Source organism: Chaetodon trifascialis, chromosome 19 (genome assembly GCF_039877785.1).
Source record: "Chaetodon trifascialis isolate fChaTrf1 chromosome 19, fChaTrf1.hap1, whole genome shotgun sequence".
Taxonomy (NCBI): domain Eukaryota; kingdom Metazoa; phylum Chordata; class Actinopteri; order Chaetodontiformes; family Chaetodontidae; genus Chaetodon; species Chaetodon trifascialis.
In genome coordinates, this window is record NC_092074.1 from 20,656,348 (window position 1) to 20,675,130 (window position 18,783).

The 18,783-nt window shown below is 44.2% G+C and overlaps 2 protein-coding genes across 5 annotated transcripts in view; one reads left to right on the forward strand and one right to left on the reverse strand.

The window, feature by feature from the left end:
- txlnba (taxilin beta a) overlaps positions 1–18,783 on the forward strand; it is a 356,647-nt gene that overhangs the window by 130,147 nt on the left and 207,717 nt on the right. The window lies entirely within an intron of this gene.
- adgrg6 (adhesion G protein-coupled receptor G6) overlaps positions 1–18,783 on the reverse strand; it is an 84,882-nt gene that overhangs the window by 55,433 nt on the left and 10,666 nt on the right. For 2 of the 3 annotated variants that reach the window (XM_070988152.1, XM_070988153.1), the window contains exon 3: positions 1,346–1,693. The exons of the other annotated variant lie outside the window; for it this stretch is intronic. In XM_070988152.1, the coding sequence (XP_070844253.1) occupies positions 1,346–1,693 (348 nt within the window). The remainder of the gene's footprint in view (positions 1–1,345; positions 1,694–18,783) is intronic. 3 annotated transcript variants of the gene reach the window in all.

The window sequence follows — 18,783 nt, forward strand, 5'->3', positions numbered from 1 at the left end:
GGAAAAACAAATGAAGCAAAGAAGAAAGAAAATCATCATCAAAAGAAAGAAAATGGGCTGAAAATCTTTTCATCCATCTTTATTTCAGCTAATCATCTCAGTCTAAATCTGAGTTGACACAGGTGAATATTACAGAGAGAAACTTTTCTTCATCCTCCGAACAAACATTTTAACCTCTTTGATGAAAGTTGGACTTTAAACCGCTCGCTGCAAAACATACACACAAAAACCACACAACGAGCGTTTCGCATTGTTCTACACCTCCGAGCAAACACTTCATCAGAGTATTGATGAATCAGAGGTTTTCCTTTTCCCAGCAGAACCATTCTGGCTTGAGCTGCTGGCTGAGAGCAACAAACCAACAGCCAGTGGAAAAACACAACTCACACATAAAAAAAATACCCATGCAAACGTGCATGAGGGCACATACTGTGTACAGATGCACCGCAACACCACAGCAAACACGACAGCCAAGCCTTCCTTTGGTGGGTCGATACCTCAGACTGTGTGATGTTGATCCGCTCGCGGTCTGTGATGTAGGAACCACCGACAACTCTGCGGTTTCCAAGTGATTCTGTTTGGCAACTTGGCAGCCGAAGCTACGCATCAAGCTAAAAACCAGGAAGCTTAGAGCGCAAACCTCTGACTGATTCAGAGTCAGTTCTCAGGAGTTCGAACAAAGAGCTTGTTTCTTGATAAAAGCGCCTCAACTCTAAAGTCGCGCTGATCGTAAGATGCATGTTCACAATTAAAATAGATCTAATATCTTACCTCACATTGCCTCTCTCTGTCTTCATTTACATATATTTATTCATTTTTACTCACATGTTGAAGTCTGCTGTTGTACAACTTTAAGCTGTCTGATAGAAACATGAAGTTACCTTCAGAGAAGCTAACGCAGCTCACAGACCCATCACGAACACAGGTCTTTAGGATGCACTCATTTTTAGATGCAAAGGAAAGGTATGATGAGCTATTAGTTTGATTTTACAATAAATTCTGAAGTTAAAATGCAAAATACAATGACAGCAGTAACTATGCGGGAACGCACTGAATGAGATGTTTGTCTATGGCTTTTATCCTCTAGCGCATCCTGAGAGGCTCCCCTGTACACCTGCATCATGTAAGTACCATCACATGATCACTGCTCAGCCAATCATAGAAGCACTGATCATGGTTTCAAATCCTTACTTATGTTCCTTCAAATTTCAAAGTAAAAGCTAAAAGTAAGAAAGCCTTTGAGCTGCATGACAACAGGATCGTTTTCAGCCTGATAACGGCATGTTAGCCGGGAATAGTTACGCTACATCTGAAGACCAGGACCCTGGTGTCAGCCTGGACCTACCGTGTCGGAAGCTAACACTGAACCCCCTCTTCTGCACGCTGAAGTCGGAGGTAAAGGACAGCTCCATCACGTTCCCTGTGGAGTTCAGCGTCAGCCCGTTGGCCGTGGGACCGCAGAACTTAACATCTGTGCTTCCCGTGTTCACCACGACCCGGTCGTAGATGCAGCCCGGCGCCTCCTCCAGGTCAAAGTCAAGGAAGGAGAGCTGGATGATGAAGCCGGCAGGGGCCTGCATGGTCCACTTACAGGCCTGCGAATTGGGGTATTTCTGGGGGTAGCAGGGTGACGTGAACTCCCCCTGGGCCTCCATCAGCACCATGTTACAGTTCGTGGAGCTGCAGCCCAGCACTGAAGGTGATGGCAGGATGATAAATTCATGAACTTTCAAAAAGGGACAACCTCACAACTGAAGCTGTTAAAGTAGGGTAATATCACTCAGAGGACAAGATGCTAGTAGACGAGGACATGAGGAGACAAAGGAAGTCAAGAGGACAGGACCCATAAAAAGGGAAGGAGACAAGACACAAGGTCATAGACAAAGGAGGCAAACACCTAGCACCATTAGAAATCAGGAGGCAAGTGGGTAGATCTCAAGGACAAACATAGTCGAGTTGGCCGTAAAGAGCGTCCTTGTCCATTGCCAAAGACTCAAGGACAAAGAGGACGAAGACAAAAGCTTTCAAGGTTCAAGGTTACAAAAACCATTAGGATTGAGAAGACAAAACCAACTTCACAAGATGTGAGGACAAAAGAAGAATAGTTCAGAAATAGTCCTGAACTCTGAAAAAGGACAAGACAAGTCATGCAGTTAGTGAAAGGTTCAGCAGCCCAGAGAGCAGTTAGTCAATCAATCAATCAATCAATCAATCAATCAATCAATCAATCAATCAATCAATCAATCAATCAATCAATCAATCAATCAATCAATCAATCAGCCAACTGATAGCAGATAATTAAGACAGAAGGAGACTGAACATGTTCACTTCACTGAGTCAGCATTGACCAAAGTCCACAATCATCAGAGCCAAACACCTGCAAGTTTTAGGTTTTACAAAATACCGACTTCAGCACTACAAAGCATGCGCATGCAGAACAATCCTGCCGGTCCGATCAGGAAAAAGTCGGCTCTTTAAAGACAGATCGAGCACTCAGATCCTCACTGGCATGAAATACCGGTGAGAGCCAGCGTGCTTTCAAGAGTTCTGTGAAATATAAGCATGAAATATTTCAGATGTATGTGGACTGTAAACCACAAAATGTGTAGACGAAGTACAGAGTGTGCAGCCAGCGCTCTCTGTAGCTCAGGTGGTGTTCAGGGCCACATTGTTCTTACTCGTATTTTCTTTTCTGCTTTACTGATGCTGAGGCGCAACGCTGAGCCTGAAAAGCCAAGTTGACGTGATGTTGTGTTCATGGACAGTGTGATTTGTTGGGTAACGTCAGCTCAAATAAAAGACAGGCGTGCAGGGCCTTGTCAGCTCCACAGTAAATCCGTCTCTACAAACAAACATCAAACATAGCGTATGTCGGTTTGTCAGAGAAACTAACCGAGCGCCGCTGAGCGAGTTAGATTTGTTTAGGATTTTTCACTCCAAACATGAAACGCGTTAGCCTCCATCCTTTTCAATAACAGCTGGAAAGATGAGCCGTCCCTCACAAAAAATAATGACAGACAAGCGCTGAAATGGAAAGTGGAAAGAATGGTTCGTCTCTCTCGCTCGGGGTAACAATGGCCTCCGTTGATCTCAGGCTCGGCCTTCGCCACAGCCAAAACCACAGCCAACGCACTGGAAACGTCAGAAACACCAGTATGTGTGTGAGTGTGTGTGTTTTAACCCTTGCTTATCCATGTAAAGCTGACTGTGGTCACATTTTGCTGCAGCATCTCCACATTCATCAACATCCAGGCTCGCCGCCTTGCTCGTGGGAAGTTGAAAAGCAACCCGAAACAGGTCATACTTGTTAATTTCTGGACGTTTTTACCTCTAAAACATTTTCAGACTTTCGTGATTCTACCTGGAACTCAAATTAACGACAGCATCAAAGAATCAGCTGTCAAAACGGGTCAGACAGGCCGAAAAAAATCCTCTGATCCTGCATTCAGTTGGTGCACATGAAAAGGATTTTTAGATATTTTCTCTTCGTGTTCACATTAAGTATTCCTGGTGACCCATCCTTCACTCCATAATTAAACTTATGCAATCAGACTGATTTTGGGCGACTCCTCAGCTCCTCCTGCCGATCTAACCATGCAGGTTTGGGTGGAGGCCAACACACCACTGTGGTTCTCTTCAGGGTGGAAACACGCAAAGGGGCCGCCAGGAACCGCTGACACACACAACCTGGTCATGGGAAGGTGCTTTTATTCTGAAAAAGACAATGATTTGAGAAACCTTTTGTGCAGCGAAGACGTTTCAATCTCATGATTGAAATCTCCCAAACAGCTCTGATCAGATTGTTGTGTCAAGGCAGAAATCTGCACTTTCTTTTCCTCTTTTCTCATCTCATGGCCGCTCAGATTGAGCTTGGAAACGCTGGTTTATTGTGTTTCTGCCACTTCATGTTGTAGCTCCAAAGCTCTGCGTATTTATCACTTTAATGGTGAAGCAACTGTTTGAACACAGAGTGCACAGATAAAGCAGAAGAAGTTTCAACATGGTCCTTAGCTGCGTGAATTCACTGCAACTGACTTTGCCTTTAATTCAAAATTCCAGCTTTGTTAACAAGTTTAAACAAAATTTGCAAACACACAAATAACACACATCTAAAGGGCTGACAGGCTGAGTTTGCTGCAGTCAGCAAAAACAAAGTCAACGCTGAGCAACAAGACCGTGACGCTTCCTGTTCTATGAGCTGAACACACGAACAGAAGACGTATCCTCCTCTAGATTCAAGTCAAGGCCATTTCCACTCCTTCTGAGTGTGTGTGTGTGTGTGTGTGTGTGTGTGTGTGCGTGTGTGTGTGTGTGTGTGTGTGTGTGTGTGAGACAGAGGGAGACAGACAGAGAGAGACTCAGCTAAAACCTTCTTCTGCCATTGAAGTTGTTCAGCATGAAATTCAGGAACATTTGAACGCAACATCAAAAAGCACCAAAACTCCTCCTTCCCACTAATGGAAAAACTAGAGGCAGCGTCACGATTCGCATACCGAGCTCTCCCTCTCCTGTATGGCTTCCAACCCCACACACACACACACACACACACACACTGAGAGAAACAAAGCTACTTACTCTGCTGAATGAAATCAGTGGATCAGGAGAGATGGAGGGGCAGACCAAGAGAAGTCTACACTCCCCAAGAGAGAGGGGGAACACACTGTGTGTGTGTGTGTGTGTGTGTGTGTGTGTGTGTGTGTGTGTGTGTGTGTATGTGTGTGTGTGTGTGCATGCATGGTTGGAAGCCATACAATTCACCTCCCCAAAAGCTTAAAAGCTGCCTCTCAAGTTTCTGGCAGCACAACCTCATGTTTCTCTTTATCCTCCCATCTCCACTCCGGCTCCGGACGCCGCGAGGTTTCGACCCGCCGGATCAACAGAACCAAACAGAGCTGACGGTCGGATCGTCAGCAGGAAACCTGGAGGACGATCAGCCTGATGTCTGTCTTCAGCTGCACGCTCAAAATAAAGGAGGACTCCGCTGGTTCAGCGTTGCACTTGATGCAGCAGAACCACACACTCTTCATCCTCTTCAAAACCTGACACCTACATTACCCACAATGCAGCTCAACCTCCGACAGCTGGGTGGGGGGTGTTACTCATGGCGGCTAATGTAGCCTGCAGCAGAGATAAGGAGCAGCTTCAGAGGTCTCAGCTCGCAGATTTGTTTCAGTTCTAAGCTTGTCGTCTTCAGCTGATGCTGACTCCAGTGACATCACTTGAGGACATTTAAGAGACTTCATGCACAACTCACATCATCCATTTGCAGCTGCAGTTGAGGTTCCGTAAAGTCAAATGCAGCTGTTTGTCGGGGGGCCAAAAAACAAAGCATGCAGTTGTGTAAAAGTGAACTTGAGTCTCGATTCAAGCGCATCAGCAAACTAAACATCCTCTTGTATCTTCCTCCTCGCACCTCCTGCTGTAGAGGAAGCACCACAGCCGCTGGCACACCGTCACCGTCCTGAGTCTCTTATTATCCTGCGTCTGTTCTGCATTACTACAGCACACAGTGGCAGCGCTGCCAGAGCTCCTCATGCAATTATCCTTCATCTGTCCTCCATTAGGCACCGAAGATTACTGTTTCTTTAGCGTTACACCATAAAAGCAAATCAATTCTTTGCAATGCAAATCCATCAAAACAGTCAGATGGCTTCCTCTCATGCAAATCTGACGGCTGAAATTTGAAGAAGTGCTCCGGAGACTTGAGCGCAAACTGCAGCTGAGCATCAACAACAACATGAGTGCGACCTTAAAGACGGCGTCACTTCTTCGTGGTTTGATTTGGACGATGTTGCTGCCTCAAACAGACGCTCCATCTGCTGCAGACAACTGACATATTTACCATGTTGATCCTCTACTGTTGAGAGAAACATGCAGAAATATTCAGCCAAAAAACTGAAAAGGACGTATTTGGAAAGACCTTCTAAGGGCTGTTTGAAGGTAAAGGTTTGGTTTTCAGTGTTTGGTTAGAATTAGGTTTAGGTTAGGGTTTAAAGTCAGGGTCCTCATAAGGATTGAAGTACAGGCGCTTGTGTGTGTGTGTGTGTGTGTGTGTGTGTGTGTGTGTGTGTGGACCAATCAGGAAAAAACAACAGCAGGGAGGAAGTCGACTGATGCAAACAGACTGTGCTGATAACCAAATGTGTGAAGGAGGCTGTTTTCACAACAATCTGCTCAGATCAGTTAAAACAACAGGATGATGGACGAGTAACTGAGAAGTGAAGTATTAGAGGTACACCTTTGAAGTACTGCTCTTCTTCTACAGAGATATACTGTGCTTCCTCGTACACTGAGCGTCTTGATCTTCCTGTTTCCTGTTTCTTGCCTCTCCTCTCCACCTGTTTACTGCTGTAATAACACAAACATACTTCATGTCTCTCTATTAAAGCAGCTTCCAGCGCAGCCTTTTGAAAGGTCTTAATTCAACAGCGGCTCCTTAACGGCTCGTCTCTCTCTGCCTCTCTGCAGCTATACATCACCTTCACCGCTGCTACTCGGAAACATTTTGAGCTTCTTCGTCGCTGCTGGACCGCCAAGTCATGCAGGAGAGCGAGACATTACCACAGACAGGGAGGGAGAGGACAGAGACTGTGTATTTCCTCTCAAACAGGAGGAATCATTAATAAGACGTGAGTGTGTAATGACTGGAGGATTACAGCTGGCAGCGACGCACACATTTACATTTAGATGGGTGGATGGTTTTGGCAGTGCGAGGGCGGCGGTTTGTCACAGAGTCAATGAAGACATTTCCACCGTTAAGGAATTAATTTGCGATGTTAATATTTTATGGCCCTGACGGTATTGAGTTTCCTCCGTGGACCGCGATACATTTCAGCTCGTGTGCATTAATCGGATTGCAGCAAAAATCAAAGCCAAGTCAAATTGAAGGAAATTGAATTTATTTACAGAACATGTGATGAAGCCTCAATTTATCAGCTGATTATGCTGATGAAATACAAATGAAGACCAGATCATTTGTTTATTAACTTATATTTATACTTGGAGCCGTGCTCTGGGTCGTCGTGAGGAGAAAGGGAGAGAAGGTATGAGGAGGAAAGGAAAATATTTGGAAACAAGGGAAAGTGACAGGATGGAAAAAGGAAAATATTGGACAGGAAATTAGATTAAACGAAAAGAGATGAAAAGCGAAAATGTGGAGGAAAATCTCACAGAAGAAAAAGAAAGGAAATCATAAAGTACACATGTGGAAAACTCATGTCCTCCAGATTAACGTTTATTTGGCTTTTATCCACTTTCAATAAGTGCATTCCACCATGTGGATCGAACCCAAAAACTGTAAGAATCACGCAAATTCACCTCCTTCGGTAAATATTCTGAACTGCTACAATCAAGCAACAAAATCTGTCTTTTCCTTCACCTTTTAAAACCGTGTGTGTTTTCCGCTCTGACACTAATGTGACAGGTTTTTAATGTGACGCCTCTTTGACCGAGGTTTGGTACAAAATGACCGACGTTGACTGTCGGTGCCTAAAAATGAGCAGCGGTCTCCTGTTTCTGAGTTTGTTGACACGTCCGTCCACCCGACCGCCACCCTGCAGCATTCTGCAGCTCTGTAACAACTTCACACTACTAAGAAAGAAAGAAAGAAAGAACTTTTATTGTCACAATACACAGTGAGTAGCGCCCCCGGGGACCCAACTCTCATTCGTCACCATTGGTCAGGTGGTGACCTTCTTGCGGTGGGGATATTTTATGGAGGATACCCCAGGTGAACACGGGGAGAACATGCAAACTCCACACAGAAAGGCCCCTTTTTCCTCGAGCAGCAGGCACTGAAGGCATGGTGGAGGACACGCCACCAGCGCCCACAGCGGGATTCGAACCGGGACCTTCTAGCTGTGAGGCGACACAAACTGTGCCACCAAACTGTAACAACTTCACACTACTTAAAGCTTCATTCATGCTTCCGCGTTGAGGGATTAGCTCATACAGCAGCTGTGTCGCTAAACTCCAGCTGACGTCCGCCTCTGCAGCTGCATGTTGGGGCGATGGCAGCGACGGTGATCCCACATGGTGACACGATCGCGGAACAGAGATCGAAGACAACGTGGAGGAAGCTGAAGACAGTCACAGTGAATGAGTGGCAGCAGAGGACTCCTTCAGCGATGATGCAAGAGTTCTAGGACTCGACGGGGTCTGGAGCCCAGACCATCTGGGGCCGAGGTCGGGGCGTGTGCAGCCACAGAGCCCACAGCAATTTATCTGGTGGTTGTCCCCGTTGTTCTGCCTCGACCACGACGGCCAATATTTCATCTAATTTTACCGCGTTGTGCAAACATTACACTTAATGTGAAATTACATTTCTAATGATAATTGCTCTGGACAAACCATCAGTGTTTAATTGCTGCTCTACTTTTTCATTCTGTTTTTCCATTTTTGTTTGGCTGCTGCAGTGTCTGCCACTTTGTGCTGCACAAATAAAATAAACCAGCAGCCACTGTTTATTTGCACAACAGTTTAGGGAATGGCAGGTGGTTTTGGCCATGTCGCTTTGTTTTAACCTTACCTTTTCGGTGTAGCGTTGAAACTGTCTCCTAGAAATGACGTTTACATGGAACTAATTTGCACCAGCGAAGAGGTTTTGGAGGAAATGTAATTTACATGATGAGGAAATGTTCTTAATTAAGATACAGAGTGAGTTGCAAACATTGAAAATGAATGTATGTTTAGCGACACAAAACACTTTTCAGCTGTTTTCCATCAAAACAGGCAATCTGCAATACACTATCCACTCGACAGGCTACAGCCTTCTTCAGCTTTTTTAGAGTTATCCACTGAATTCACAGTCTTTCCTGAACCAAACTGCTATGGACAGGAGTCTGGACCCTTGATTCTGGTGTCCCACCACCATGTCCACCATCCACTCGACCACCTCCCTGCAACTCCAATAAACGTGTTTCATTCGATCAAAGAATCGCTGTCTTTGAACATGATCCAGGACGTTTCACCACTACATAATCATGAGCAGGAGCAGCATTGCAGACCGTGTGGCCGAGCCAAGAGGGGGACATTACCTCACCCCTCCCACTCCTTCAGTCTCTCTACACTCACATACAGGCAGCAGCAGCAGCGGTCGGGGGTTCAATCACTTCATGTTGTGATGATTGCAGATGTTTTCAGAGAGCCTGGAGGTGACAACGCTGATGATACAAGGTGAAGGTTACCTGGATGTAACTCCAGCTTTGATTGGCTAACCCATATAGCTCCACTCTATTAAACATTTTAGTGCTTCGTAGACAATCAGAACAATGAAGATCTGTTGATTTATGCAGTAAACAATGAAAGAAACAAGCTCGTTAGTCTTAAACAACTGAAGAAAACACACTGTGGAGCATTTTTGTGTTTAAAAAGATGATGCAAAGCGAAACTAGGCCTGGTTGAAAATTACACGCCTTCATCTGAAAGCTGCACGCAGTTAATCTGCTAAATATTACACACTCACACACATTTGTTCTGCTCTATAGCACAAAAATCAGCCCTTTGACGCAAATGGAAACGAAACATCAAACTTCCACTTTGAAGCCTAAAAATGACATTTTACAAAGTTTGACACGAGCCAGCATTTAGAGATGCTGCTGCCACGTTCGTGTGTGACATCGATGTACAGAATAAACACCGATGTGTTATTTGGCAACTGAACAAAGTGGAATTTAAAGCACATCTTTTACGTTTGGGGAGACCAAAATATCAGGATGAAAAGCCTTCAGGTAACCGATTTATACTGCGAGTGACTCGTATGTGCAGACGTACGCAGTAACTGTACAAAACAACATCACCAGTGAGTCATTTGTGTGTTTGTGCTTCAGACGACTCGACAAATACTTCACTGAGTCTCAGTGTGAGTGTGTGTGTGTTTCCTTAGCGTGTGTGTGCATGGCTGTTTTGTCCAAAGTGCGAGGTGAGATCAGGTTGGGCTCAGGCTTCTGGGATGGCCTGCTGTTTTACAAGCTTCTGTGTGCGTGTGTGTGTCTGTGTGTCTGAAAGTCCAGTGACACAACAGCTTCATACAAACAACATGTCGCCTTAATGACCGACATTCATTTAATGTGTGAAGCGCGTCAGCGGGGTCAGAGGCTGAAGCTAATGAGACTCTGTGTGTGCGTGTGTTTGTGTGTGTGTGGAGCTGCTAATTACTAGCTTTACTTCGACCTGGTGTGTGTGTTTGTGGATGTGTATTACTCATGTTGTGGGGACATATATCTGTTTACACATAGTGGGGGCTCGCCTGCCTTATGGGGACAAAATGTAAATTTTAGTGTGATGAAGTTAGGCTTAGGTTAAGTCTCCAGGAAATTAATGTAAGTCTATACAATGTCCTCAGAAGTGATGGAAATCTGACCGTGTGTGTGTGTGTTTCACTCTGAGGCTGCTTTGTCTCTTCATCTTTTATAATTACACACAATTTTACAGAGGGCAGAAAATATACGTAACCAAATGAGTATTTCAAGTATTTTGAGGCACTTCCACAGTCGCAGGGAGTCACTGAGGGTTTGACATGTCAACGGACCAAAGCCAGACCCTTTTCTTCAACGTTTGCTCCTCAAAACGAGGTCGACTGAGCGAAAATGAACCGATGCATTTATTCAAAGCAGGCTGACTGAGCTCTTTTTTAATAACTGCCCTCCTCAACGTTAACCACGAGCTTGTAATGTTTGCCACCGCGCAGCTTGCTCAATAAGAGGGCTGCAACTAACCATCACAGACCCAGTCATCAGCAATAAGTAATTCCTAACTAGTTAATTGTTTTGTTTAGAAACTGTCAAATTAAATTGCTTGTATTCAGAAATACAATAAATTTAACAATGAAAGAGAGTCTGAAAGTATAAAATACTCAAAGACTGAACAGTGGAGCTTCGACGGGAGAATGATTCAACTTCACGCAATTATCGTCAACTATTTTTCATGCAGCGTTTATATGGAAGCATCAGAAAACAAACTGAAGCTGATTCAGGCTGAGCAGCAGCAGACTTCCTCTCAGTAACGCTCAGATGGCACATCTCATTCACTCCTCTTTGGCCAGACTTTCTCAGCAAAGCTTTCTGAGATTTGAACCCAAAGTTTCCTGCAACCCCGAACATCTTGCAACAGATCAGTGTGTTGTTTTTCACTGCCTCTGTCTTTTCTTAAAAGGAGAAAACAAAGGATTACAGAAAATATGCAACAGAGAATCGGCATCCCTGAAGAAGCTCGGCAGTACTTCCATCCAGTTTTTAACATGCGTACATGTGTGATGAAAGTTTGGGATGAGCCAGCTGCTGAAAACGCTGCTGAAATGAAGAGGTTTGATTCCCACATCGACATGTGGGTACTTGAACCACAACCCAAACTTCTGTTTGTTCGTTCCATCTGACAGACGGGAAACAAAAGGTCTTTGTTTTCCAGCTGACGTGGGAGACGGGAGGTTGGCTACGCCACAGTCCAGCAGCATCGTGGAGCTTTTAAACGAAGCAGCAATCGTAAAAAAATGACTGAAGGATGTATATTTATTCCTTCTAGGCAGACGTACAGGGAGAAAGCTCGGATGACGCAGCATGATGAAGTTCATTGGCATCGGGGAGGATTCGTATGTGACCTGGCTGATTGGGTTTCCAGCCTATCACCATACACTTGTGATCGTTTACATATTTTTCTGTTTTTGAATGCAGCCCATAAATACCCTGTGGACAGTCGTCATCACCAAGCTGCTGAGCTGCTAGATTAAATCAATATTGTATAATCATGATCATCATCAGAGAAACATAAACATAAATACATGTTAATGGCAGCTGTCTGTGCTGCTGCAGAAGCACATTCAATGCAACCAAACAGCAATTTTACCAGATGTAAATGCACTTTGTTTATGCTATAAAAAACAAAAATCAAGGTAATTAAACCCAAATGTGACTAACACGGTGCTTTGTTAAATCAATGCTCAGTATTTTGAACACTTAAACAACAAACTCTGCACTCATGAGCATCTTGATGACGAGAATAAAAGTCTGTCCAATCTCAACCACCCATCCAGGTCAAGGTGTGCCCACCCCTCAACAAAACCACGGAGGATCCTTCAACCATCCTTCAACCCTGAACAGGATAAGTGGGTCTACGGAAAAGCTGTTTGGATGCTCTGCTTCACAATCATTCACCGTGAGCTGTGAAGTACTCTGCTACAAACAGGTCTGTTAAACTGTATTTGTACAAAGTGTGGACTTGCAGTTAGTCCAGCTTCTGTTCTTCTACAGACAATGACCCATTACAGCCTGATATCCACATTATACACGAGCTTTTGAAGGATTTCCAATTCATCCAAAGCAGGATTATATCAGCAAACGTAAGATGTTAACAGTAAGTATGAGCGCAAAGGCCAAAGCAGAGTCTATAGAAGACGGATCAAAGCTTTCTTGTGACCCTGAAATTAGGACGTGTGACAGATAAGTGCCAGGAAACATGAGCTGACCGTGAAAGGTAGGCAGGATTTTTCAAATGCTTCAATTTTGCCCTTTCACATCATATCTGATAGGAGGCGGCGATCAGCGCGCTGCTGGCATTTCAGCGTGGCTCGAGGAGTTTGGCGATACTTCAGCTGATATTCTTCAGCAGCACTAAAAAAACCCCGTCAGTCCTCTTTTTCAGACACTAATCCTGTAGATTAGTTGGCTTCCATCAACCTGCCCTTCTCTCTTTTCACCTCCGTGTCCTTTCTAGCGTTTCTCTCACATTCTTGGACTTGCATTCCTCTTTCTCCTTCCGCCATTCGTTGTTTTCTCTCCGCTGCTTTTTGCTTTACTTCCAACCAACTCACACAGTCTGATCCACATAAAACTGTGCATGCTTGTTTCTACAAAATGAACTACAAACAGCCTCCTGTACTTGATGAAACGTAAGAGTGTCCCTGCAGCCAACGTCTGTCTGTGGGACAAAAGAAATCAGGTTGGTGCTTTGTGAAAATTAAGCCTGAAGGAGCTGGACGAGGTTCTTCAAATTACAAACAAGACAAAACATCAAAGGTTCTTTGAAGAGCTTTACAATTTCCAACAACTTGTGTAGGAACTAAAAGTCAGTTTTGCTCAGATTACATGCTGGTGTCACACTACATCATATCATCTGATAAAGGTTTTAAAAAGAGAGTTTGAGAAGTGCCGACTTTCACACCTGCACACACCTGGTTGGAAACCATGTGGGTGTGAATGTAAGTAAGTTCTGGAAAGTGACAAAAACTGTCGAATGCAGCCTAATTCAGACAACAAGATGCAGCTGTTCAACGATCTGAAAATGACTTTGTATGAAACATGCTGATCTGGACGAATGTGAGGAAATGAGCATTTGGTGCGACAATTGTTGACTTCTTCCCAGCGGCATTACAATAAAAAATGACAACCATAATTATGCTTAACATGGAGTAAAATTATGTAAAAATTAATCCCGTAATGTGGAAAATTAGTCCCATAATTTCCCCATTGTAAACATGTTTACTTCTGCTGTGTAGTTGCGCATTTTAATACGGGGTCTATGGGGACTGACTCTCTTTTGGAGGCAGCCTCAAGTGGCCACTTGACGAACTGCACTTTTGGTGCTTCAGCATCATTTTTAAGGTCGCATGTACACATCACACATTTGTGTGTCTGTCAGTTTGTTATGGAGTTTTTTTGCCCCCTAGTGGTCATAAATCAGTAAACGCAGCTTTAAAGTCGCCTCTCCTGTGATGTTCCAGCCTTGGAGGTTCCAGCTTGAATCAGTAATCATCCAAAAAACAACTAATACTGCGTAGACTGACCTCAGCACTACAGGGCTTCAGCCGTCATGTCACATATAGCAGTTCTTCAGAGGACCCAGAGACACTGGGGACACCGTCCTTTTGGTCTAGGTCTAGTTTTTCTGGACTGGGAAAATCTTAATGCTCCATCATTTTAGACGATAATGTTCTTGCACCTTCGCACCAACAGTTTTATTTGTGTTTGTCTCTCTCCTGTTTGTTAATCTGACTTTGAACAAACAGGTAAAGATGCACCTGGAGACAACGCTGCAGCATCCAAATTAACTCTCTTCAGGTGAACGCTGACTCACTCTCACAGGTGTTTATACTCCTCCCTCTCCTCACCCTCTTGTCTTTCACTAGGAGATAATTGAGAGTGGCATCTGGGGGGGGAGGAGGTGAGAGGCAGAGATGACCGAAGAGGGGAGGAGAGGAATGATGAAGGAGAGGGGAAGAAGGCTCGGCGGAGAGGACAAAGTCGTGCCTTGTTTGTGTTTAAAGCAACAGCGCGATGGTGTTTTGTACGTTAATGTGTGCCTTCACGTTCGTGCAGCTAGTTTCAGATCGTGCTTTCATTCAGGATTCAGGAGAGAGAAGGTCACACGTTGCAGCATGTAGATTAAAGTGATTACCTGATGGTTTCTGAGGCAAAGAAAAGCACACGAACACAAAGCAGGAGCTGTTTGGAGACCTCGGCTGTGCTTTCTATTAGCCTCTTTTACAAAACGTGTGTGAAAGCAAAGGACAACTGCTTCATCTGTGTTTTAATAGAAGAGAGAAAAACAAGTTGCCAGAAAAATACTGCACAGATAAAGGTTGTTGGTTGTCGTCATTGGTTATGTTTGATTTTCAAATCAGGAATTAAAACATGAAATGATCTAAATGTTGTGAGCGATGCTGCTGCACCTCCTTTTTGCACAACCTTGTTTTGATTTGATTTTCTCGCTAAACCAGTTTCTGCTGCCCACATTCAAGTAACGGCCTCCCTGTGGTGACGGCTGGGTTTAACCAATAGGCTCGGGCTTACACTTATTTGCTCTCCTGCTGAGAGTTAGACAAGAAGATCAATACCACTCTCAGGTCTTTGAGCTGAATAAAAAGCTATAAAGGGAGCAGTCGCTTAGCTTAGCTTAGCTTAGCTTAGCTTAGCACAAACACTGGACATGGGGGAAACAGCTAGCCTGGCTCTAATCCACCTGGCACCTTCACAGTGATGACAATACTCCGCTGTGCGCCTTTTTAAGAAGGAAATGATTCGATCGATCAACGTACCGGCTGGACTGGAGGGTTATATTCATGATCAATATGCTTTTTCTGCATGTAAAGTAGGAAAAAAAGAAAAGAATAGAGAAAATCATAAAACAAGAGAAAAACTTTGGGCGGGTTACAAGTTAAAGTGATGAGGAGGAGAAAAGAAGAAGAAAGTGAGGGAGGAGAAGAAAAGATAAGGAGCAAAGATAAGAGGAGGAGACAAACAAGGAGAAAAGAAAACTGTCAGAGAAAACCAAGAAATGAGAAGAGGAGAGCTGACGGCTGATAAGATCGTCCTCGCCCACGTAATGCTATGAAATATGCATGAACGGACCCTCCCTGCCCCCCCTCATAAGGAGGAATGACTTTGGGGGGAAGAGGACTGATCGAGCGCTGGTGACTGCAATGTGAATTAAATGTCACTTCATCATGGAAATGCGGTGCCGCAGATGTAATTTGAATCATTAACTGTTGACAAGAGTCTTGCGCAATATCTCCCTGTGTCCATCTAAATCAACTGCAGTCCAAATTCACTCAATGCGTCTGCATGAAAACCTGCAAAGTCCACCTCAGTCTCTCTGCGTGTCCCCGCTAAAGCCCCCCTTTCCACCTCTGCTGCCAGACACCAAGATGAAGAACCAGAAAATGAGCCGTTTTCCTCACTTGTGACAGCGTTGTGTTTGTTTCGCACACTCGAGCAGACGCTTGGTGTCTTAAATATTGTGTGTGTGTTCATTCAATCATAATTTCTCATTTATCACAGCAGGACGTGCGAATCCGTGTTGTCTGTCGCACTGATGCCTGAAAACCACACGTGGGAAACTGTTCAGCCTCCCAGTGAGATGCTCTGTGATCTGAATGCAATCCACACAATAAAGATTAATTAGTTTTGTTAAAGGGTCGACAACCTATGAAGTATAGCTGCTCACTGCTGATAATCTTTATTACAGTGGTGTTAGTAATAGGAAAATAAATTACAACTAATCAGTGAACAACAGCAGCATCCACCTGTAGGTTTGCGTGGGGCAAATCGCCTCTTAAATCTTTCACATAATCACACCTGGACGGTTCACCATCTGCATCGGTGTGCAGCTTTAATTCAGTGCATGTGTGTATATGCATTACAGGTAAAGTAACACTACCATGAATGTGACGGATTTTACTTTTCAACTGTTTATGCTAACATACATGATCAAGGTTTCCACTAGAGCCTCTTACATCTTCATTAAAATCTCAAAAAGTGTGTTTTAATGGATGTTAGACAGCACAGACACTTGTTCCAACAGTCAGAGCTAATGCTAACGCTAGTGTGTGTAAAAATGATTTTTAACCACCTGATAAGACAATTCAGGCATTATTACAGAGCTGCTAACAGCTGCTAGCGGTAGCTGACGTTAGCTTTAGGTGAGCTTTTCTTGTGTTTAAACCACGTTCTGACGTCCGTTTCCACGGCTAAATACGATGGCTAATACTTCAAACAAGCTAGCCAGATGCGGTCTGACGTGAAGCATCATACTGCTTTATGGAAACAAGGGGCAGCAGACAGCTCACCTGGTGGAGCGTCACACACATCTCAAACCCGGACCACCAGCAGAGGGCGCACTGACGCCAGATCATCAGTCGGCCCACAATAAAAACATGATATTCACTAATGCTGCAAGACAGTTGAACACTACAGAAACACTCGGATAAAGGACGCGTTTATACAACGACAACAACGACAATGAGAACGCACACACATAAATCACAAGACACACACGTCTGCAGGAATATTAATACGAAGAGACCAAATCGCTTCAGATGTCTGAGTGGAAAATACTCAAGTTACAAAGTTTCTGCAGTCAAACCTTATGTCTCTCTCTCTCTCTCTCTCTCTCTCTCTCTCTCTCTCTCTCTCTCTCACACACACACACACACACTGAAACGTTTATAGTTTTCCTGATCTTGTGTTCAAACCTGCAGTTTATCTACTGATCAACAACATGCATACACACACACACACACACACACACACACACACACACACACACACACACACACACACGTTGAGTTCTTGTCACCAGAAACAGAGTGTACACCTCTAACCACTGTGTGTGTGTGTGTGTGTGTGTGTGTGTGTGTGTGTGTGTGTGTGTGTGTGTGTGTGTGTGTGTGTGTGCTGTGGTTTCGTACTGCTGGGAACTTTACGAGTGTGTGTGAACCACTCGGTTTGGCCTGAGGCTGCTGGTCGGGTATGGAAAATACATTATCTCCCTCTCTCTCTCCCTCCCTCTCCTCTCCCTCTCTCTCTCTCTCTGCTTTAATTCACATTAATGAGTGTTATTGGCATGAAAGTGAGACCATCAGCAGCCAAAAATCTCTCCTCCGTCTGTCTCTTTTCTCACTCCCTCGCTCTTCTCTCAACCCTCCATCTCTTATCACAGCACTCACTTTAAAACACTATATGGCCAAAAGTATGCGGACACCGGTTAATGAACATGTTGCACAATCACATGTGGAGGGAACATGCAGGTGTCCACATACTTTTGGCAGAGATGGAGTTAACCAGGTGTGGCATGTCTACTCCTCCAAGGATCATATATAAGGTTTGGGAGTCACAATCAACCTATTCAGTCATTGAAGGAGCGACTGATTTAATGATCCACAGGTCGATCGAACAAACGAACGATCGAACAAATGGACAAACTAAGGAATAAAGGATTAATCAGAGGAGCAGCTGATCAATGGAGCAAACATAAGAATGATCAAACAAACAAGTGAACCAAGAAAGAGGTGATTAAACAACAGTTTGAGCAATAAACTGTCAGAGAAATGACTGAATGAGCATTTTAGCGACCAGCTGATGGAATGAAATGTCGTTCTGAGGCGAAATAAAGCCGGAGAGACTTTTAAGTTGATTGAAGAAAAGCTGGCAGAGGCTTTGACTGGTGGGACACTGTCGTCTTCCTGTCCCTGTGAGGACAGAGGGAGTCGCATGCTGCAGACTGTAAAGCCCCCGCAGGCAGAGTGCGATCTGTGATATCCACCTAGATAAATTAAGACCGGCGTGACTTTAAATTTGACCCGTTATTCACAAGTACAATACAACACACAACCGACAAATGTCCTCCACGTCGCCCGCAGCCGCTCGCAGGATTTTTGCATGTTTATATTCACAACAGCGTGGCTTCAAAATAAAAGCACTTCACGACGATGAAAGAACAAACCAGATGGAAATAATGTCTGACTGCAGATTTCATGAAAGAGCCGTGACTTTTTCTGCAACATGACAAGCGGTTTCGCTAATGGAAGCACATGACATGAAGAAAACGAGGCGTGCTCGGGCACGGAGACGGAAAGTATGAGCAAAAAAAAAAAGGACAGAAGTGGGATGAAGCGAAGAGGAAACAAGTGTATGGAAACATGGGAAGAAGAAAAGACACAAATGAAAGATGGAAATCATATAAATCACTGCTGTCAGATGAAAACGCTGCATCTCTGCTGCTTTTCCAACGTATTCTGAAAAATGCACAAAGAGCTTTTTAAAAAGTTTTAGGGATTCGTTGCCAATGAATTTTTTATGAGGAAACTTCAATACAAAACTCCCTTAACTTTCTCTTAAACTAAGAAATGCAACATTTTTCCCAACAGCAGGAAAACACAAAACGGAAAACATGAATGACATGAAAAACAGAACATGAGCGAAGGCAAACACGGCGAGAAAATAAGACACTTCAGAACAGCAGCAGCATTCAACATCAGAAACATCCCGTAATGCGAAATCTGATTGAAGAGAGCAC